This window comes from Capricornis sumatraensis, chromosome 2 (genome assembly GCF_032405125.1).
Source record: "Capricornis sumatraensis isolate serow.1 chromosome 2, serow.2, whole genome shotgun sequence".
NCBI lineage: Eukaryota > Metazoa > Chordata > Mammalia > Artiodactyla > Bovidae > Capricornis > Capricornis sumatraensis.
Window position 1 is genome coordinate 135,279,229 of NC_091070.1, and position 20,677 is coordinate 135,299,905.

At 40.7% G+C, this 20,677-nt stretch overlaps 1 protein-coding gene across 1 annotated transcript in view; it reads left to right on the forward strand.

Moving 5' to 3' along the window:
• SORT1 (sortilin 1) overlaps window positions 1-20,677 on the forward strand; it is a 63,363-nt gene continuing 42,686 nt past the window's right edge. Inside the window, exon 1 of the mRNA XM_068964414.1 lies at window positions 1-309. Coding sequence (XP_068820515.1) covers window positions 1-309 — 309 coding nt within the window. The remainder of the gene's footprint in view (window positions 310-20,677) is intronic.

A 20,677-nucleotide genomic window follows, 5' to 3' on the forward strand; every position in this document is an offset into this window, starting at 1 on the left:
ATGGAGCGGCCCGGGGGAGCTGCGGCCACCCTCTCGCGCTGGCCCCACGGCCTCGGCCTTCTCCTGTTCCTCTTCCAGCTGCTGCCGCCGGCGACCCTCGGCCAGGACCGGCTGGACGCGCCGCCGCCGCCCGCTGCGCCGCTGTCGCGCTGGTCCGGCCCCGTCGGGGTAAGCTGGGGGCTGCGCGCGGCCGCGCCCGGGGGCCCGGCTGCCCGCGGCGGCCGTTGGCGCCGCAGCGCGCCCGGCGAGGACGAAGACTGCGGCGGGGTCCAGGACTTCGTTAGCAGGCTGGCTAACAACACACACCAGGTGAGCGGGCGCCAGGTCCGGCCACCTCCCGGACTGCGAGGTGCCGACCCTCGTACCCCCAGAGGCCCGCCCGCCAGGCCCGCGCAACCGGCCGCTCTTTCTCTGTCCGCGCGCCTCGCGTCCCCGAGGAAGAGACCCCGGCCGCGCGGCGCCCGTGCTCCCCGGGCCGCGGCCCCGAAACTGCGGCGGCAGGAGGGCCGAGTCGGGCCGAGCGAGCGACCCTCGGTTGTCGCGGCCCTGGAAGCGGCTGTTTCGTCACAGGGAAGGCCGGCTTAGACTTTCACAGCATTTTTTTTTTATTTAAGTTGTCAAAATTTGTCGAGCGTTGTTGTTTTGCGTCTGTATGAATAATTAGGATCGAGTAACGCTATCCCCCACGAGAAAGCTGCAGGAGTTAATTACCTCTTAAGTGGTTGGAGAAGTTGGGGCTGCGCGGAAGCAAAGGTGTGTCTTCGTGGGGTCAGTACTTCCAGGGTCGGTCGCTGGTGTTCAGAAGTACCAAAGCAGTAATCAGGTTCCTGTGTGTGTTTTAATAGCTAAAGGAACAAGGTTGTCTGTGGGATTACAGTGTGTGATCTGTCTTACGCCTTCAATTTGGTCTTCTGTCTTGGTATTGGACTGTAACCAGGATGTCTCGATAATGTTGTAACAACGGTTTTCGACGGTGAAGAAACACTGCAGAGATTCTCCTTTGAGCCAGGTCTTAGGCGAAAACTTTAGAAATTGTGGCAGTTCTGTCTCTGGGGATAAGCGGCTCAACCTTTGCACACTGCTGGATTGACAGTAGTCAGTGTCCCGGCTCCTTGCTCTAGTGTAACCTGGGCATCTTCCTCGTGTTTTTTCTAGAACTAACGATGTATTTGTTGCATAGTGTCTTTTCAGTTCAGTGCGTTTTCTCCGTTATATCTCTTCCTCTTTCAGAGAGAGTTGCAGTGGGGGGACAGAGGTGAGTGGGTGACTGCACGTGTCTTTGTAGAACCACATTCTGTACCAGGCCAGCTTCAGTCTCCCCTTGATCTTTCTTCCTCTGCCTGGACTAGTTATCTGTGCAGAATTCTTTGTTCTGGGGACCCAGGGCAATTGCAACCAAAGCACAAGCAGTCAGGGAAAACTTGGTAAATACAGTCCAAACAACAGCTGTAAAAAGGTGGCCAAGCTAATGCTGACCTGTGGGACAGGGCAGAATGGGAACTGGGAAGTCTTCCTGTTTGACAAGGAAAAGAAAAAATATTATAGACTTCCATCTCACAGTGGGGAGTGGAGAAAGGCTTTACAACACCAATGCCTAATTTATAACGGGACCACTTCCTTCCTTGAGCCAGCCAGACACAACATTCTTACTCCAGACACAGCATTCTTACTCCATATTTGGATTCTTCTCTTGCTGATTGACCTACCTTTAGGACCTGCTGCTGCTCCTGGATTTATTCCTTTAGTCAGAGTCTTCCCTGGTTGGTTTGAATAGATATGTCATTTGTAATATATTGGTTTCTAAAGCAAGAGGTTGAAAAAAAGCTGGCTCAGGAGGTGCTTAGGCCAGATCTATCAAGAGCAGATCTGAAATCTCATTGTTTGAGGTGTGTATATATATATATATTTTTTTTTTTATTCCCCCTTTCTTTCATTTTATTTAGTTACTCTTTCCAGTGATGTTTTAAAAAAATTTCCTTTTTAAGTCTTCTTTTCAGTGACCTTATTTAAGAGAACTATTTGTGCATTTCTTAATCGTCTACAGTTTCTTCAGAGATCCCATCTTTTTTATAGCATGTATATGTAAGTGGAGCCACTGTTAATAATAATCACCTTAGAAACAGTTGAATAAAGCAGTTCTTAGCTGTGCAGCCACCTTAACCAAGAATTGTTATGTAGTGGTCTCTTCTGCTTTGCAGTTCTATAGTTTTAAGTCATAATGAATCATCCTGAAGTTTGTTGAAGAAATCTAGTGTTGTGAGAACCTTTAGAGACAGTGTGAAATAAATGTATCAGCATGACTGAACAACTTTCTAACTTTCTATTAGAAATATTGTATACTTTGTACAACTGAGAAAGTGCCATTTAGAGTAGTTTTTCGTAAGATAACAGGGTTCAGTTCCTAAGAAGAATCAAAAGTTCCTGGTTCTCTTCTTGTGGTTCTTCTGTTCATGTCAAGCCTCCTTCATATAATCAATGTAGGTAAATATCTTCCACTGTCCAAGATGTGTTAGATATTAGAGGTGCCAAGATACAAAGAAGAGATAATTCAAACTGGAGAATGAAAAGCCTCAAAGTTTTTAGCATATCTCCTAGACCTGTTCCTGTGGCCTATTTAGCTTTGTGAGACTATGCTGGGGTTTAATCTTTAGAAGGCAAAGTAGAACTAAAGCATGAGAGTGCTTTTATATTCTTCAAGTTTTAGAAGACCTTGTGCGGTAATGACCTATATAGACTTGGTCTCTTCAGTCATGAAATCCAGCAACTAAGTGTGTGTGTGTATTTATAAATGCTTTTCTTCTTAGACTCAATAAATAACTTTCCTTTTGCCTTTGACCCCAAACTCTTTTCATGACACACTTTTAACTGATTCTTTCCTTTAAATGCTTAGAGTGTTCATGACATGTATAACCTTTGTGCAAGAGAAAAGTTGAGCAAGCCTAGAATATTTTATTAATGTTGGTTGCTAAGTTGGATTGCTTCAAAACATTCCTACTATAAGCACCCCTTGGAGGTTAGGCCTGAAACTCTGTCTTAAAGAAACAGATGAAATGCCTTGGCCAGAGTTATGGCGGTGGCTGACATAATTTCCTTACTTCTCATTCCTGAGTTCAGAGCATTTGACAGTTTCTTTAAAACTTTTAACACTTAGGATTAATAAAGCCAGGAACTGTGGTTCATTCTCTGTCCTTCTGTTCCTGTCATTAACTGTTTCTTTACATGTAACTTCACAACTTCTACCCCAACATCAAAGCATCTGGTTTCTTAAATAAAACAGGCCCTGTAGTGAGGCCCTGTTGCATGGGGTGTCAGTTCTGAGAAGAATGTGTGTGTTTGTTTGCTGGCGCTGGCAGGACTGAGTCCAGGCTGACAGGACTGAATGTGCCTGTTGGAGGCTTTACGGAGCGACTGCTCATAGCCTGTTGTGGATCTTTGTCATACCCAGAAGTCTGAAGGTCAGTGCCTTTAACTGCCCTGGAACTTTCTAACTGCCTCTTTTATTGCAGTACCCCGCGTCTCTTTATACTACCTCCCCCAGCACTCCCACCTTCACCCTCTAGTTAGTCTTCTCTTGAGCCCTGTTTCATCCTTTCGTTTTGAGGTGAAGGAATAGGAATTCTCTAGGCTCTCCTTCCTGGTCCTGATTGAGCAGAATGAGCAAAATCCTGTTGAGGACTCTGCATCCATACAGTATATCCATGAGACCTGTAACCCTTAGGAGATGTTCAGATGACTTCTGTGTCAGGGATTTCAGTTAGCAGTATCAGCCAAGTTGATGAAGTATACTTATCTGGGGAGGAGTTAGTTATCATCTGAGGTTTGATTAAGGTGAGGGTAGAGAGCTAGCCACATAGAATAAATGGCTCAAAGGGGATACAGGGTAACAATTAGGTAGGTTCTCTGCTGACTCAAATGTTTGGCTTTGCTCATAGTGATTTTTAATTAGAAAATTAAAAACACTGGTCAGTTTCTACTGGCAATTTTCTTTTTGTAATGGTGATAATAATAGGCTCCTCATCCTGCTGTTTGGATCTGATATTTTGTGTTAGGTTCACAGAAGCAGTTAACAGCCTCTTTTGCACTCTGCTGATTTCAAATCAACTCTCGCCAGTAAATGTTGGGTTCTCAGTGAGTGACTACAGAGACCATGCCCCACGACTTTTCCCTAGTTGGCCTGTTACTCTCTTGTGATCCTCAAAGAGAGGGCAGTGCTTAATGCTGAGTTGCAGTGGTCAGATCAGGGGAGTCACATTTCCTCTTCCTACTCCTCAAAGTTCTCTCTTCTCAGAAAGTGGACTGTGCCTTGACACTGGAGAAATGAAGTACAGATGTTTTATACAATTAGAAGCTAAGTTAGACCAGAAATTAAGGTAGACCAGATATCAGATTTGACATGTAACTAAAAATACAGCTGTTTTAGCAAAAGGCTGTGTGTCAGTGGCTCAAAAAATATTATAAAACAGATACTGCATTTGTAAATTTCTAAAAAAAAAATTTTTTTTAAATTATCTCTTTATCTTTTTCTAACCAATGTTTCTGTTGTATCTTATACTCCTTTTTAAACAGTTGGTGAAAAGCTTGTTCTTCCCACTGTCTTCATGGCCTCACTGATCTGTGTGTAGGTGGTTCCGAGGAGAAATGGGGCTTGAGGGACAAATTGGTCAATTTCAGTCTGTTCTAGGCAGGTCTTTTTGGTGTTTTTTTTTCCTTGACACTGTAATGGTGACTACAGTCAAGGCTGTGTTAATAGTATGTGGCTTTGAGCTAGCTGGGTTGGATGAATCTTCATGATAGCGTCTTCATACTTGTAGAGGCTGTTAGGTGAATGCTGGACATATGAGGGTGTTTTGGTTGTTTTTTCTTTCTTTTTTTTTTTAAGATTGGAGCTATTTTTCCTTCTCTGTTCTCAACCCCAGTCTCAGGAAACCATAGCAAAGACAGAAGCTTCCATTCAGAGCCCGTGGTGTTTTGCTGAGAAAGTTTTCTATGAATGTAATTTATTTTCTGTTTTGCATTTCAATATCTGGCCCTCAACTTCTCACATGAGAAGGTTTGGACTAGATTGAAAATGTCTAATAAATTCTGTGATTCATATAGAAGAAGAGGAGGCTAGAGGTTGTGATCACAAATGTTTATTGGTTGATTCCAAGTTTAGAAGCAAATTGTGGCTATTCTGCTTCCCAGTTGAACTTGAACATGGCCTGGATTTCACATCTGGGGTAATTTGTTACTACTTCCAGAGCTTGCTTCAGTGAAATAGGAGTGTTCTTAAAGATAAGGGGCTTATTTTTGTCCATATATTTATGAGAAATTTAACTCTTACTTGGGCAAAAATACTTTATTGTTCCCTGTTGATTGTAAAAAATCTAATGTTAATCAAAGCTACTAGCTTGGATAGTCCAAAAGAAAACCAAATAGATACCTAACAGTAAATTTGTTTTCATTTTCCTTCCCTATAATACTCTGCCAAAAATGAGGCTTTTTTTTTTTTTTTCTTTTTGTCATGGCTGCTTGTGTGTTTGAAAAGAGATGGTCAGCCTCCCATAAATATACTCGGCCCTGTGCTAGTTAGAAATTTAATGTGATTAATTGTCTTGATTTAGATTTAGATTTCTTCTTCATTAGAAGAAAATGTATATTTTTTCCTTCTAGGGCTTATGTATTTCTCATGTTTGCTTTTGTTAAGAGTTTTGCTCTTTTTACCTGAATGTTCCAAAAATCTAAGTGCTAATGTTATAGTTGAACCTATTTGCAAATCTAGTTCAACAGTAAGATCACCCTGAAGTACCAAGAGAAATTGAACTGGGAAGGAAATTTTTAACCGACTTTAGTACTTCTCAGATAATTCAGATCAAATGTTTATCTGGTACCTGCTCTTTGTCAAAGGGATTCCTGTCATAAGCATGTTATATACAAAATTCAAAAAAGAAATCTTAATACCCAGACTTCCCTCGTGGCTCAGACAGTAAAGAATTCGCCTGCAATGTGGGAGACCTGGGTTCAGTCCCTGAGTCGGGAAGATCCCCTGGAGGAGGGCATGGCAACCCACTCCAGTATTCTTGCCTGGAGAATGAATCCCCATGGACAGAGGAGCCTGGAAGGCTACATTCCATGGGGTCACAGTCAGACACGACTAAGTGACTAAGCACAATACTGGATTTGAATCCTGACTCTGCTGTTTCATAGCTGTGTTGTATGATTATAATCACTTCTCTGACCTTTATAGTTTTGTTGTTGTTTGTTCGTTTTACTAGAGAGTCAGGATTATTTGGAGAGTCAAATGAGAAGTTTTATCAAAATATTTGTTAAAAGTAAAGTGTTGTGTAGGCATCCTTCACTTAAACACTTTTGGAGTTCTGGCCTGTGCAAAAGAAAAGTTAAACATTAAAAAAATCTGTATTGTTGTCATCTTAAGGATTTAACTGTTGGGTGATGGTTTGCTGAGAGTCTGAAAGAATTTTAGAAGAAGGCATGATGACTGCAATGCAGTAGTCTGGAAAGGCCTCATGGGTGAAGAGAGAATCAAGGTGTGGAGGGAATTCTTAGGGAGACCTGTAAAGGCTTGGAGATAGGGAAGTCCATGATATGCTCAAGGGATGATCAGCAGAGACTTTCTGCTGGGAAGAAGTAGTTGATGAGTATGAATAAGGTTTCCAGAAAAAACTAGTTAAAAAGATAGCTCATTGTAGGGGAAAGGAAAGAGACAGGAAGTACGGGGAGGGAATCTGCTAATGGTACTTACTGGGTAAAGTGTTTTAACAGTTAGTGGTTGACCGGAGGCTAGAGCTAGATAAACCAGAGGTGGAAATGGAGAGCCAAGAAGAGTTATCCTTTCAGAGATCGACCATTCTTTGTGATCTTGGAAGAGTATGTCCAGCCCGGAGCAGGACAGAGGGCAAGGCAGATCATCTTTTGTCCTTGAAGTGCTCAAGGTTTCAGGGAACACTCCAGGACTCCTGGACCTTATTGAAGGGGGAAGTGAGCCCAGGGATGAGACGTTCAGGAGCTAGAAGACAATGAAGACTGTGAACAGATTTTTCTGAACATCTGTCAACAAGGATAAAATTGAACTCTTGCTGATAATGTGCTTAACAGTTTGAATCATAGATTGTTAGGCTGATTAGCTGGTCAGCTCTCTTACCAACGAAGCTAAATAACTTGCTTACAGGCCAAGAGCTGGGTGTAGAACATGTATGTCCTGTGGCACTGCATTGGAAGGTTGCATAGAGATATTTTAAGTCAATTCATTTGCTTTAGAGGTAAGGCAAGATTATAGACCCTAGCTGTAAGTCATGTAGTTGTGAATTCCTCTCTGCTCCTTAAGGTCATAGTTCCCTCAACAGAGCTCAATTAGCCTTTCTAAGCCTCAAGTCCCCATCACGTAAAATAGGAGTATTATCATAAGACTTTGAAGAGAAAACATTTTGAAAACCTTGAATCCTACCATATATGTAGGATTTATGTCATTTCTTAGTAGGCCTGTTAATCTGTTTCTGTGTCCATAGAGCCCAATTGTCAGCCAAATGATGCTGGTAAATACCAGCTCCTGAGGAACATGTGCATAAAAGGAGACAGATGGTGCAAAAATGTATTTGGTTTCATCACTTGGCAGGGTTGAGTGACAGCCTTGGGCGGGGGTGGCAAGAATGAGAGTGAGTCAAGATTGGCAAAAGTGTAAGAAGCATATGTGTTCTTTTTTTTTTTTTAACCTTCATGATTACAGCAAAATTTAACTTGTTAATATGAGTGATACTAACAAGTAATATTAATTTGAACCCTTTTAGGAGGTGATTAGGAAGGAATGTGACCTCAGGTTAGACCTGGATTCAAAGTTTAGTGGTGACCAGGGACAGATGAATCTTAATGAACCTTAGTTTTTTCATCTATAAAATGGATATAAAAAGTGTAAGAAGCATATGTGTTCTTTTTTTTTTTTTAACCTTCATGATTACAGCAAAATTTAACTTGTTAATATGAGTGATACTAACAAGTAATATTAATTTGAACCCTTTTAGGAGGTGATTAGGAAGGAATGTGACCTCAGGTTAGACCTGGATTCAAAGTTTAGTGGTGACCAGGGACAGATGAATCTTAATGAACCTTAGTTTTTTCATCTATAAAATGGATATACTAATACCTACCTCCTTAAGGTCCTTGTGAAGAATAAATACCTACCTCTTAAGATTCTTGTGAAGATTAATTAGGATTTGGTGTGTATTCATCCTTTATTAAAGGTATTTTGTGATGATTATCCTCACACAGCTTCTAGTGGATTACTAGTTAGATGCTCAGATATTTGTCTATGCACTTAAATATTTTTTTCATAGCTGAAATATTCCAAGAGAATGAGTATGGTTACTCACAAGAACCAAATCTGGATTAAGGAGTACGTTCTACTTATGTTCTTGGACTTGGAGTTAAAAAAAAAAACTGGGTCTGATGAGGGAGAGACTGTCTATCCAAAGTGTCTGTTTTTAAAATTTTATTTATTTTTAATTGGAGGATAATTGCTTTACAGTGTTGTCTTGGCTTCTGCCATACACCAGCATGAATCAGCCATAGGTGTAAAACTGCATAATAAACCTAAAGCTTGGGGCTTCCCTGGTGGCTCAGTGGTAAAAAATCTGCCTGCCTGCCAGTGCAGGAAACATGGGTTCAATCTCTGGTCCAGAAAGATCCCATATGCCTCAGAGCAGCTAAGTCCGTGTGCCTCAGCTATTGAACCTGTCCTCTAGAGCCTGGGAGCCACAACTGCTGAGCCCAGGGGTCACAGTTACTGAAGCCCGCGTGCCCTAGAGGCTGCGCTCTGCAATAGGAGAAGCCACCACATTGAAAAGCCGTGCACCACAACCAGAGTAGTCCCTGCTGCCACTAGAGGAAGCCCATACAGCAACGAAGACCCACACAGCAAAAATAAATGCTTTTAAAAGCCTAAAGCTTAGTGAAGGAGAAGAGAAATATTATTGAATGATTTTTTATTATGTGCATATCTCTTTAAAGTAGTGTTGCACCACTTCCTGGCCTACATTAACTCTCTGCTCTAGTTGAAGTTGCCTTCTCACTAGTCGCTTTAGCTTGCCGAGTGCTCTGTTGCTTCTTTGTTCTCATGGCGTTCCTCCTCTGCCTTTCTAGCTCTGCTTGGTGTTTTCTGTTCTCTCCTATGGCACTTAACAGCGCTTTGTAACTGAGCACTTTACTATAGCATTCAATTTCATTTATCCCATGGTATTCTCCAGATTATAGACTTCTTAAAGACAGTACAAGCATGCCCCTTAACTCTTTGCCTCACACAGTGCTAGAGAAAGAGTAGTCAGCAAATGCTTAGTCTGGAATCAGACAGACGCTTGCATTCTTGCTCTGTCCATTTCCACGCTCATCTGGCTCATCCAGGTATGTAACTTTGTCAGGTATGTAACTTTGGGCAAATTACTTAGCCTCTCTTTTCTTCCTTCATCTATAAAGTAGCAGTAATGCTTTATAGATCATGAGTGCTCAATAAAGGTCAATATTATTATTATTCTTTAATTCAGCCGCTTTTTATTGAGCACCTACCACATGTTAGGCCTTGTACTGAGTCCTGGGAACTGATACAGAACACAACAGACAAGATCCCTGCCTTTATGGAACAGCAGACAAAATAGACATTAAACAAATATGTAGTTATAAATACAGTAAGTACCAAGAAGGAAAAAAGCAACTGATAGAGCTCCTGAGAAATTATTTAAGCTGGTGCTTAAAGATGAATAGAATTTTTCCTGTAGGAGTGTCCCAGGCAGAGAGAACAACATGTTCACAGATGTGGGGCTAAAAAAGAGCATAATGCCTCCAAAAGTCTGGAGGAAGGCCCGTGTGACTGTCGCAGAGAGAGTCAGGGGCTGGCCTCCACACCCTGTCAGGAACCGTAAGCTATGATTCAGCTAGCTGGCAACTGGTGCAGACCCTTTCATCACTTTCTTTTCTTTGAAATCAGACTAAGATGTAGTAATTAAATCCTAAGAGTTTTGAAATTTAACTGATTTTATTAGGCATGAATAGAAATGAATTATCCCATGAAAATGAATTTTTCAATAACTATGCCTACCCTTTTAAGTGCCAAAGTTTTTGTTGTTTGTTTTTTAATGGATATCTTTCTAAAATACTTCTCTGCCTCCTTAGTCAACTGTAGGATCTTAGATCATTAAGGAGATTAAATTAGGCTGTACCACGACTCACATTATTTTAACGTGGTGTGGCATTAATACCCTCAAGGTCTGTTGAGATTTGCGGGGCTATTTTCACCCATTTCGAATGGCCCAGAGTTATAAGCTTAGTGAAATGGTTTGCCTTGCTGAAGTTTACTTTTTTTTTCCTATAAAAATGATAGTCCCCTTTCAAGATCCTGTTCCTTCTCACTGCTGTTTCTGTCTCTAGAAACACTGTCCCCCAAATTTAACTTCTATAAACTAAAAATTTTTACTTAGCTTAATTTTACTTCTGTAAACTAAGAAAACAGATTACTAATTTTAGACAGTCTAACAGGTTTAGCAAGCTGATTTAGTGTGATGGTCTGCAGGCTTCTCTTAGTGGCCAAGTCCTTAGGTTTTTATTGCATGGACAGGGGCGTCAGAGATCTCGTTCCCTTGCTTCCTTTCAGTGAGTGCCCAGGTTGTTGAGTTTTCTAGATAAGGGATTATTGTTGCCCTTTCTTGTTGACACTAGACTATTGTGGAACAAGGAGCTGATTTTTTTTTTCCCAAACGAAGACAGAGCAGTGGAAAAGCAAAGTGAGTTGTGAAATTATCGATGAGTCATAGAATATTAATGCTTACAAGAATTAGAAATGTTGTTGTTCCAGCTTCGTCACCGTGGTGGTGAAGTTAGGTTGCACTGCTCAGATTCACAGAGGTATTGGCAGAGCCAGAAATAAAATTCCAGTTGACCAGGTATTAAGTCAGTGCTTTCTCTGTATCATCTGGCCTCACAGGAAACTGAATAATTGAATAGGTTTGCAAGCTTGTATGCTGTTTTATGTTTAGCTCTTTTATTTCTAAGGATAGTCTCCAGGAGAACTGGAACATTTGTGATCTTATTTTTGGCTCATGTTGTGTGATCCTAGCAGTGCCTTGTTTAATAGAACTGTATTCTGTTAAGGTTTTCTTCTGCCCGCAGGAGCTTTGCCTGGGTTTGTCCCAGACCTCTCTTACACATCAGTATGTCCTGTCTATCCCTGTGTTTCCTGGTTGGGTTTGGAAGCCTGAACCGTCAACTCTCAGCCTTTATGGAGTCACCAGTGCCTTGTTACTTCATTTGACTCTCATTATTCCAGTGAGCAAAGGAGCATAATACAGTTTTATTCCTGAGGAATTATAATAGATTCCCAAGAGAGAAAATGAGTTGTGCCTACTTTCCCAACCAGCTAGTTACTAGACCAGGTTTTAACACTCTTTTGCAGTTTTATTTTCAGTGACAGGTCATCTTCTGTAGGTTGAATATCTTGCATGTTCAGTCTTCATTTTTAGACTTCTGTTAAGTGTGTTCACAGAGTACAAACTTCACGAGCACAGTATGTGTTTTATCACTGCTGTGTCCCCAGTGCCCGAAAGAGGGTCTGGCACGTGGTAGGCAAGCAGATTTTTTGTGGAAAGAAGGCATGTGTGTGAAGGGTGACATCATTCACTCCCTGTTTATTTGCCAGAGAGGCTGTTCCTGATGGCCAGACAGTTGGGTCATCTGCAAGTGGCTTTTAAACCAGATTCCCCCATGTGAAACCGACCCAGGCTCAGTTGTGTTGGTGTGAGTTCTTTCAGTATTTTACTTTCGATCGGGTATATAACTAAAGATAGACAGAGATTTCTCATTACCAATATTTTTTTTCCCAAGCTACAGTGACTCTTGGGACCAACTGTGAGTTCTCCTAGCCATAGCAACGGTAATTTAATTAGGCTTCTAGTTTAATTAGATGTGAAGACAGAGTTATTTCTGTGAAGAATGTTGTGTTTTGTGGCCTTTCTTTTTTTCCAGATGAAACTGAAAAAAAAAATGTTTTTTAAATTTTAGTCACTCAGTCTTGTCCGACTCTTTGTGATCCCATGGACTGTAGCCCGCCAGGCTCCTCTGTCCATGGAAATTCTCCAGGCAAGAGTACTGGAATGGGTTGCCATGCCCTCCTCCAGGGGATCTCCCCAACCCAGGGATTGAACCCAGATCTCCTGTATTGCAGGCAGATTCTTTACCACTGAGCCACCAGGGAAGACCAATATGGAACTAGGGATGAGCCAGATGAGCATGGAAACGGACATTTGTGTTCATTCATGGTCTCTTAAGTGTGTGAACCTCAGGCTTTTAAATGGTGGGCGTTAAATGTCTGGATGAGTCTTGCATTATCCACTGTCAAGGCGAATGTATTTCAGAAAGCTGTCACCTACTTTGTAACATAATGAGTCCCTGGAAGCCAACTTGGTTGTAAATGCCCTTCTACCCAGAGCTCCCCTGCTGGGGTCAGTATATGGCTATCAGTGCCACCTGGGACACTGAACATCACAGTCCTTTCAACAGATGATGAGGTGGAGAGTAATCCAGTCACTCGGCAAAAACTATAAGGAAGAAACATCACCATAAATTCTACCAATAAAAGGTACTTTCTGTTAATATTTAGAAGAATTTGTTTTTAACCATAAACACACAATTTTACCTATTCTGTAAATCTGCTTTTTACTCAACATGTTTTGAACCTTTCAAAGTCGGTAAATACCTGAACATTTTCAGTGACACCTGGTATATTGTTTTATTGCCTGAGATAACTTACTTAACAAAGCGTCAGTTTGTCATCTAGAATATACAGATAAAGTAATATGGGGTTGTTACGTGGATTAAATGATAATGTGTGTAAGGCGTTCAACACAGTAGATGGCCTGCAGGATTTAGTGAACGTGCAGGTGTGTAACGTCCCCTGTGAAGATGTGTAATTAGCCCGATGATAAATTCCTGAGTGGGGTTGCTTGAGTCATGTGGCTGGGACATTTTCAGTTGATTCACATCACCAAATAGCTCTCCAGAAAAGTTAACAGCCGTTTGTATACTCCACTCCCACCCACAGTATACACAGGCGCTCTGGTCTCCACCTCTCCCTGGATGCCTATTGTCAAGCTTTTCCAAAAGGGGGAAAATGTTATCGCATTCTTCTTCTTTGATTACTAGTGAGATTGAATAACTTTTCAAAGGTTATCGGTCATTTCTGTGTCCGTTTGTGAATTGCGTGCTTGTGTCTTTTACCTATTTTCTGTTGAGGCCTTTGTCTTTTTCTTATTGACCTGAACACTTTGTATATTAACCCTTTGTTGTGTTGCAGATAGTTTTTCCAGTTTTGTTTCAACTTTATGTCCAATATTTTGCTATTAATTTTTTATATAGTCAAAGTAATTGATATATTAAGGGTTCTGGCTTTTGCATCATTTTTGAAATGGCCTTCTCATTCTAAGTTTGTAAAAATATTCACTCACACTTCTATGGTTTTTGTGGCTTAACTTTTTGTGTTTCAATCTTTGGTCTATGTGGAATTTAGTTTGGAGTGGGGGAGTGGTAGGAAGGAAGTTAGGAATCCAGCTTTTTATTTTTTCCAAATAGCTAGCTTTACCAACTCTCTTTTACCAATGATTTGAAATGCCTGCTTTATCATACATTAAAAGAAACTTTGTCTAGTCTTGACCTTTGTTTTGTTCTATTGATCTGTCTTGTCTATTCCTGTGCCAGTAACTGTGCTATGGGATTAACAGATCTCTCACTGGATGTGGCCAAGTTTCACGCTCGTCTGCTCCTGATTGGATCAAGCTGACATTTTACATAACTAGTCTTAAATTTCTTGGTTTCTGAGCTTTCTATGATAGGGTATGATTATGTAATCTGAACTATATTTACTCTGTGGTCCCTCTGGATGCTGGTTTTGGATCCCTAATCACACAAACAGCATGTTTACGTGGTTTCCCTTAATTCTGACTTGCTTCTAGAGCTTACATTTGGCTGGCTGTTTAGCAATATGTAGCAGCCAGATCGTGTTGTCTTTCTGCTAAATAATCTACCTCTTAGGCATACTACACTGGGGCAACACAATTATTGTTTGTCAGAAATAAAACAGGCCTCAGCTCTGCCACCTTTTCCATATCAGTTGTCATGTATACAGCTAATACATAACATCTTTTTTTGTAACAGTGCTTGAGGCAGATTCTCTACCTGCTGTTGGCTGGACCCCTCAACTCCTACATGTTTTTGGATATTTATTATTTTCATTTTGTAGGATGTTCATTGGAAATACTGTGTCAGACGTTTGCGGTTTTCTGTTCCTGAAGGGCTTATTCTGCCTTGTGGTTCTTTCTATCCACAGAACTTTGTCCTCTGCTCTTATTTCTCTTATTCATCTTACTTTGCCTTGATTAGAGCAGTCGAACCATAACTTACGAGTTGATTATGTTCTGCGGTATATACCGTTGGAAAGCTTCCTTGTGTGAGTAAGTGATCCTGTGGCGTCGTGTCAGTTTTCTTTGGGTATTTCAAAAAGTGATTTTCTTTTCACACACATTTCATTTTCTGTGTTTTCATTATCCTTCCCTTCCCATCATAACTGTGTTTATCCTGATCTTGAAGTTCTTATTTAACAAGTACTTGATATACTGTATACTCAGAACTTTACTAGTTGGTGAAATTAATATAATTTGTTTTATCATTGTTACCCTTTGAATTTTTTCAAAATACTTGCCTATATCTTCGTGTTTGTTCTGCCTGCACAACCCCCTCTGCCATATCCACTATTATTTATATCTGTTCCCACCTCCGTAAGCCCTGTTTAAATCTCAGTGGACAGACTTTTATTTCTTCATAGTCAAATATTTGAGTTTCTCTTCTGTATAGTCGACTCCTGGCCATTGCCGCTAAACACTTTGATGTGTTTGGGGGAACTTCACCAATTTTTGACTATATGGAGTTGATGGGAACTACAGTGGAAGGAGAGGAATAAGATCACTATTGTACATGTGAACACTCAAGAATATACACTAGTGTTTAATAATGTTTTGGCTGCAGTAAGGGCATGGGAAGAAACCCTATTTAGCCATTATTTACTGAAATGGTGGAAACCACATTAGAGGGGGCGGGGGTTACACACAGGTCAATTTTGGTAGCAAGAGTTTGTGAATAGACTTTTATGGAGTTATTCATGGAATTCTTAATATCTTGTAAGATCTTGTGCTAGGCCTGATGGGTAATACTAGATCATAGTATTTACCATCTAAGAAGTCCCAGCATAATTTGAGAGTACAAGCAACAGTACTTTGAGAGTACTGTACAATTTACAGTATAAGCAGCATCCGTAAGCACTGTGGAAAGTAATACCTAAGAAGAGATCATTCAAGCTCTGATAACTAGGAACTAGAATGGTTGGTTTTACATGGAAAAATGGGGTTTCAGCTGTCTTTCAGATCTTTTGCACTGGTGTAGTCCCTCTCTTGTGGCTGTCAAAAATAAACACCCACAATATGGGCTGAAGCCACTATGAAAACAGTATGGAGGTTCCTCAGAAACCTAAAAATGGAATTGTCATATGATCCAGCATTCCCATTCCTGGGCATATACCAGACAAAACTCTGATTTGAAAAGATTCATGCACCCCTCTGTTCATAAGCAGCACTATTTACAATAGCCAAGGCATGAAAGCAGCCTAGATGCCCATCAGCAGATGTATGGATAAAGAAAACGCCTGTGTGCAGTGGAACACTGTGTATATGTGTGTGCTTAGTCACTCAGCTGTGTCTGGCTCTTTGCAACCCCATGGACTGTAGCCTGCCAGACTCCTCTGTCCATGGGATATTCCAGGCAAGAATACTGGAGTGTGTTGCCATTTCCTCTTCCAAGGGATCTTCCTGACCGAGGGATTGAACCTTCCTGACCGAGGGATTGAACCTTCCTGACCGAGGGATTGGCAGGCAGATGCTTCACCACTGTGGCACCTAGGAGGCCCTAGTGGAATATTACTTACCATTAAAAAGAATGAAGTAATGTCATTTGCAACAACATGGATGGATCTAGAGATTATCGTACTAAGAGGAGGTAGTCAGAAAGAGAAAGACAAATACCATGATATCAATTACATGTGAAATCTAAAATGGGACACAAATGAATATATCTACAAAACAAAAACACACTCACAGATATGGAAAACTGACATGTGGTTGCCAAGGGACTGCAGGGGAGGGAGACTGGAAGCTTGAGATTAGCAAATGCAAACTGTTGTAGAAGAATGGATGGCAACAAGATTCTGCTTTGTATAGCACAGGGAACTGTATTCAATATCCTGTGGATAAACCATTATGGAAAAGAATGTATACATGTTTAACTGAGTCACTTTGATGTACAGCAGAAATTAAACTCAACATTGTAAATCAACTATACTTCAATAAAATAAACTTTAAAAAAAAATCCTGCCATATAATGCTGAGGAGCATTGGAAAAGTTCAGAACAGAACCCTTCTTTAAAACCTGACCTTTTAAAACGTATTCTCACTGGGTATAGATTTCTGTCTTTACAGTTTTTCCCCAGTTCTTTAAAGATTTTGATACACTGATTTGCATTGTTTCTGAAGAGAGATCTTCTATGATTCTTTATTCTTCAGTATGTAATATCATTTTTTCTTCTGGACACTTGTAACAGTTTTATCTATCACTAATTTTAAACAATTTGAACATGATTTGCCCTGATACAGTTTTCACTGTGTTTCTTAAGCTTGGGGTTTGTGAGGTTCTTGGATCTCTGGGTTTATATTTTTCATTAAATTTGGGGAAATTTTGGTTATAATTTCTTCAATTTTTTTCTGTCCCACCCTCCACATCTTCTAGACTTCAGTTATGTGTGTGTGTGTATGTGTGTGTATTAATTCGTTTATGTATAGTTGCTTGAAGTTCTTTAGCTCAGTGATTCTCTGTTAATATTTACATTTTTGGCCTTTTATTTTTTTGCTGTGTTTCTCTTTGGATAGTTTCCACTAGGTATGGCTTCCAGTTTATTAATCTTCTCTTCCACAATGTCTATTTCCTGTTAATCCTTTTCATTGTAATTTTCATCTAGGATGTATAATTCTCATCTCTAGAAGTGCAATTTGAATTTTTTTAAATATTCTTCCATATCTTTAATGCTCATCTTTGCTCAGTCTATTCTCTAACTTCTTGAGTGAACATCTGGAGTAGTATTATAACTTTTAATGTCCTTAATGTTATTATTTGTGTTATTTCTGGGTCAATTTGGTTGATTTTTCTCCTCATTATAGGTCCTGTTTTCTTCTTTGCATGTCTGGATTTTTCTATTGTTGTTGACTGTTGGACATGGTGAATTTTACCTGCTTGAGTGCTATATATTTTAATATTCCTATAAATATCCTTAACTTTGTTCAGGGTCATGGTTAGGTTACTTGACAATAGTTTGATCCTTTTCAGTCTTGTTTTTACAAGTTTTTTAGGCAAGACTAGAATAGCGTTTAGGGTTATTTTTTCTTCATTACCAAGGTAAAACTTTTCTGAGTATTCTGTCCAGTTCCTTGTGAAATATGAGGTTTTCTGTATGGTTGCTGGAAACAGGAATTGTTTCTGGTCCTGAGTAAGGCCCTGATATTGTTTCCTTCCGCTTTTACCCTGGCCTCTGGTAGATTCCTAGCATTCATGTGATGATTAGTACTCAGATGAAAACTTGGCAGGGTGGTTAGGGAGCCCTCATCTGCAGATCTCCACTGTTCTCATTCTGTACAGCCCTCTCCTCTGTCACACACTTCACTATGAACTCCAGCCTCTTTGGCCTCCCCAGACTGTCAGCTCATCTCTTCAAGGGAGAAAGACCTCTGGACTCTGCCTGTCTCCCCTTCCCTGTACCATGGCCTGAAAATTATTTCAGGACAGTACACTAGGGCAGATGTAGGCCATCATTTGCTGCTTCTCTTTCAGGGATCTGCTGATCTCTTTCAGGGATCATTGTCCTTCATTGCCGAAAGTCCAGTGTCTTGAAAATTACTGTTTTATGTATTCTGTGTTGGTTTTTATTTTATTTTTAGTTGTTTCAGGTGGAAGGTAAATCTGATCCATGTTACTCCATCTTGGCTGGAAACAGAAGTCCTCTCAGAATAGAACTTTGACATTGCATACTCATTTCTGTCTTGAGGAAATTAAGAGGATCTGGCCTTATCACTCCATTATCCTCCCTTCAGAGCTCTGAGTCCTTCTAAGAAATGAATTTAATCTTTATTGTCTTCCATGTGCTATGCTGTTTGTGCTGCGCTCAGTCGCTCCATTATGTCCAACTCTTTCTAGCCCGCCAGACTCCTCTGTCCATGGAATTCTCCAGGCAGGAATACTGGAGTGGGTTGCCATGCTCTCCTCCAGGGGATCTTCCCAACTCAGGGATCGAACCCACGTCTCCTGAGTCTCCTGCATTAGCAGATGGATTCTTTACCACTGTGCCGGCAATAAAGAATCTGCCTGCTAATGCAGAAGATGTGAGTTCAATCCCTGGATCAGGAAGATTCCCTGGAGGAGGAAATGGCAACCCATTCCAGTATTCTTGCCTGGAAAATCCCATGAACAGAGGAGTCTGTAGGCTGCAGTCCATGGGGTAGCAAACAGTCAGACACGACTTAGCAGCTGAGCACACTATGCTGTGTATTAGTTGCTACAATGAATAGGCTTGGTCCCTGCACCAGATGGGCTTCAGATCTAATGAGGGAGGCAGGCATGAGTCTTGTTGCTATAATTAGAAGTAATATATGATTTGAAATGTCTAAGATGCTACCACAGTGTAGAATGACGTGTACCTTTTGTAAACATCACAAATAAGCAGTAGAATTAATGGCCTTTTGCTGACATTTGTAAATTCTGTCTTCTAATCATGACCAGATTGTCCACACTTTTCCTGGACATTTGTAATCTTCCTGTTAAAGGGGTAGGATTGAATCTGTGGTCTTGGTTCCCCAATTCTCCTGGATTTGTTTCCTTTCCATATGACCTTTTCTTTCTATCTGAGCTTTGGTCTGTTGTTAGATCTAATTTCATATTTTTCTTTTATTTACAGCACTGTAAGAGTGGTAAAGACTGAAATATAAAAAATTGATTGCATTTTCTCTAGGTGGATGGGTTTTCTCAATGAATTTATGCATTTTCAGAAGTAAAATGTAGTTGGTTGCTGGGAAGGGAAGACTAAGGGTAGCAGAAGGCCACTATTACAGTTAATGAATTTCACTTCCATTTTCCCAAAGGAACTCTGGATGGTGAATCAGGTCAACTATACTTGGATTTGTTTGGGTTAAGTTGAGGGTTGCTAGTGTCATCTAATAGTCCTCTTCTTTCTGTGGCTGAGCAATAGAAGATATGAGTAATGCCAGTGTGTCTGCTGACTGGGCCAGGTGTGGAGAACATTGCCTGAAAAGTGAAAGCTTGATCAAGCTAGCAAGAGCTCCAGTGATGGAATTTTTCTTTTATCCTAATCAGCTTTTGTGCCCAGAGCCTGTCTTGGAACGATAGCCTTTGTTTAGATAACTGTTAGCCCGTGCAGTCTGTCTGGTATTTGTGGAAACTCTGGATATCCCTGTTTCTCCTCAAGGAGCTCATTGATGTAATTTCAGACACTGTATCCTCACTCAAGAGAACATGCTGTCTTGCTCTGTGTGGTATCTTAGAAGACGTGCTGCTATATCCGTTTTTAAGCTTATGGGTCCAGATGTCTCTAGCAGCAGACCTACTTTTTCTCAGATGCTTGGCCAGCTTACATGTATGAATAGCCTTTCTGTCCTGCAGTGGCTGTGAGAAGCTCTGAGCATTTGAGAGTTAACTGGCGTTTACTGAGCAAGCCGTCTGTGTGGCACTGAGCGTACTATTTACAGAGATTGTACAAGAGATTCTGTCGACCTCGAAGCTACTTACAGTACAGGGGAAAATAGCATAGGTGAATTTAGCGACCCGTCTAGTAGGACCACAGAAGAAAATTAGAAGATAAGCCAAACAGTTAATGTGTGAGTTCTGTTTCTTCAGACATCTCTGTTGGGATTGGTGGCCTGAGTAACCATGCAGCTGGAATCCCACCAATTATAGACATGCTGTATTTTGAGTCAACTTTGTGGTTTGGGAAGGATGTATAATTCAACAAATGCTTATTGAGCATGCAAAGTATCATGGTAGGCACAGGGCATACTGCGACTATAAAAATTATATCCTTGGCTCCTAAGGAACTGCTCATATTTGGAAAGGCAAGGCATATTTAAGATTTTAAAAATCTTTGTAATATTTTTAAGTCTTCAGAAAAGAAAAGCATAGTCATCAACAAACTACTAACTCCTCTGGGTGGTGGGGCTGTGGTGAGGTTGCGGTGGGGAAGAGGAAGGATTTTCACTTCTTACTGTATACATTTCTAATATTAATCTATGTAGTAAGAAGTTTTTACCAAGTGCCAATGTTGCCTTTTTGGTATTATTTCTTTATCAGTTAAAAAAGTGATAGAGACTAGATTATACACATAATGTTAACTTTGAGTATCTCTGTGTGATAAGATTTATATTTTCTTTGTTGTGTCTCTCTGTTATTGTCTGGGCTTCCCAAGTGGCGCAGTGGTAAAGAATCCACCTGCCAAGCAGGAGACATGAGTTCGATCCCTGGCTTGGGAAGATTCCCTGGAGAAGGA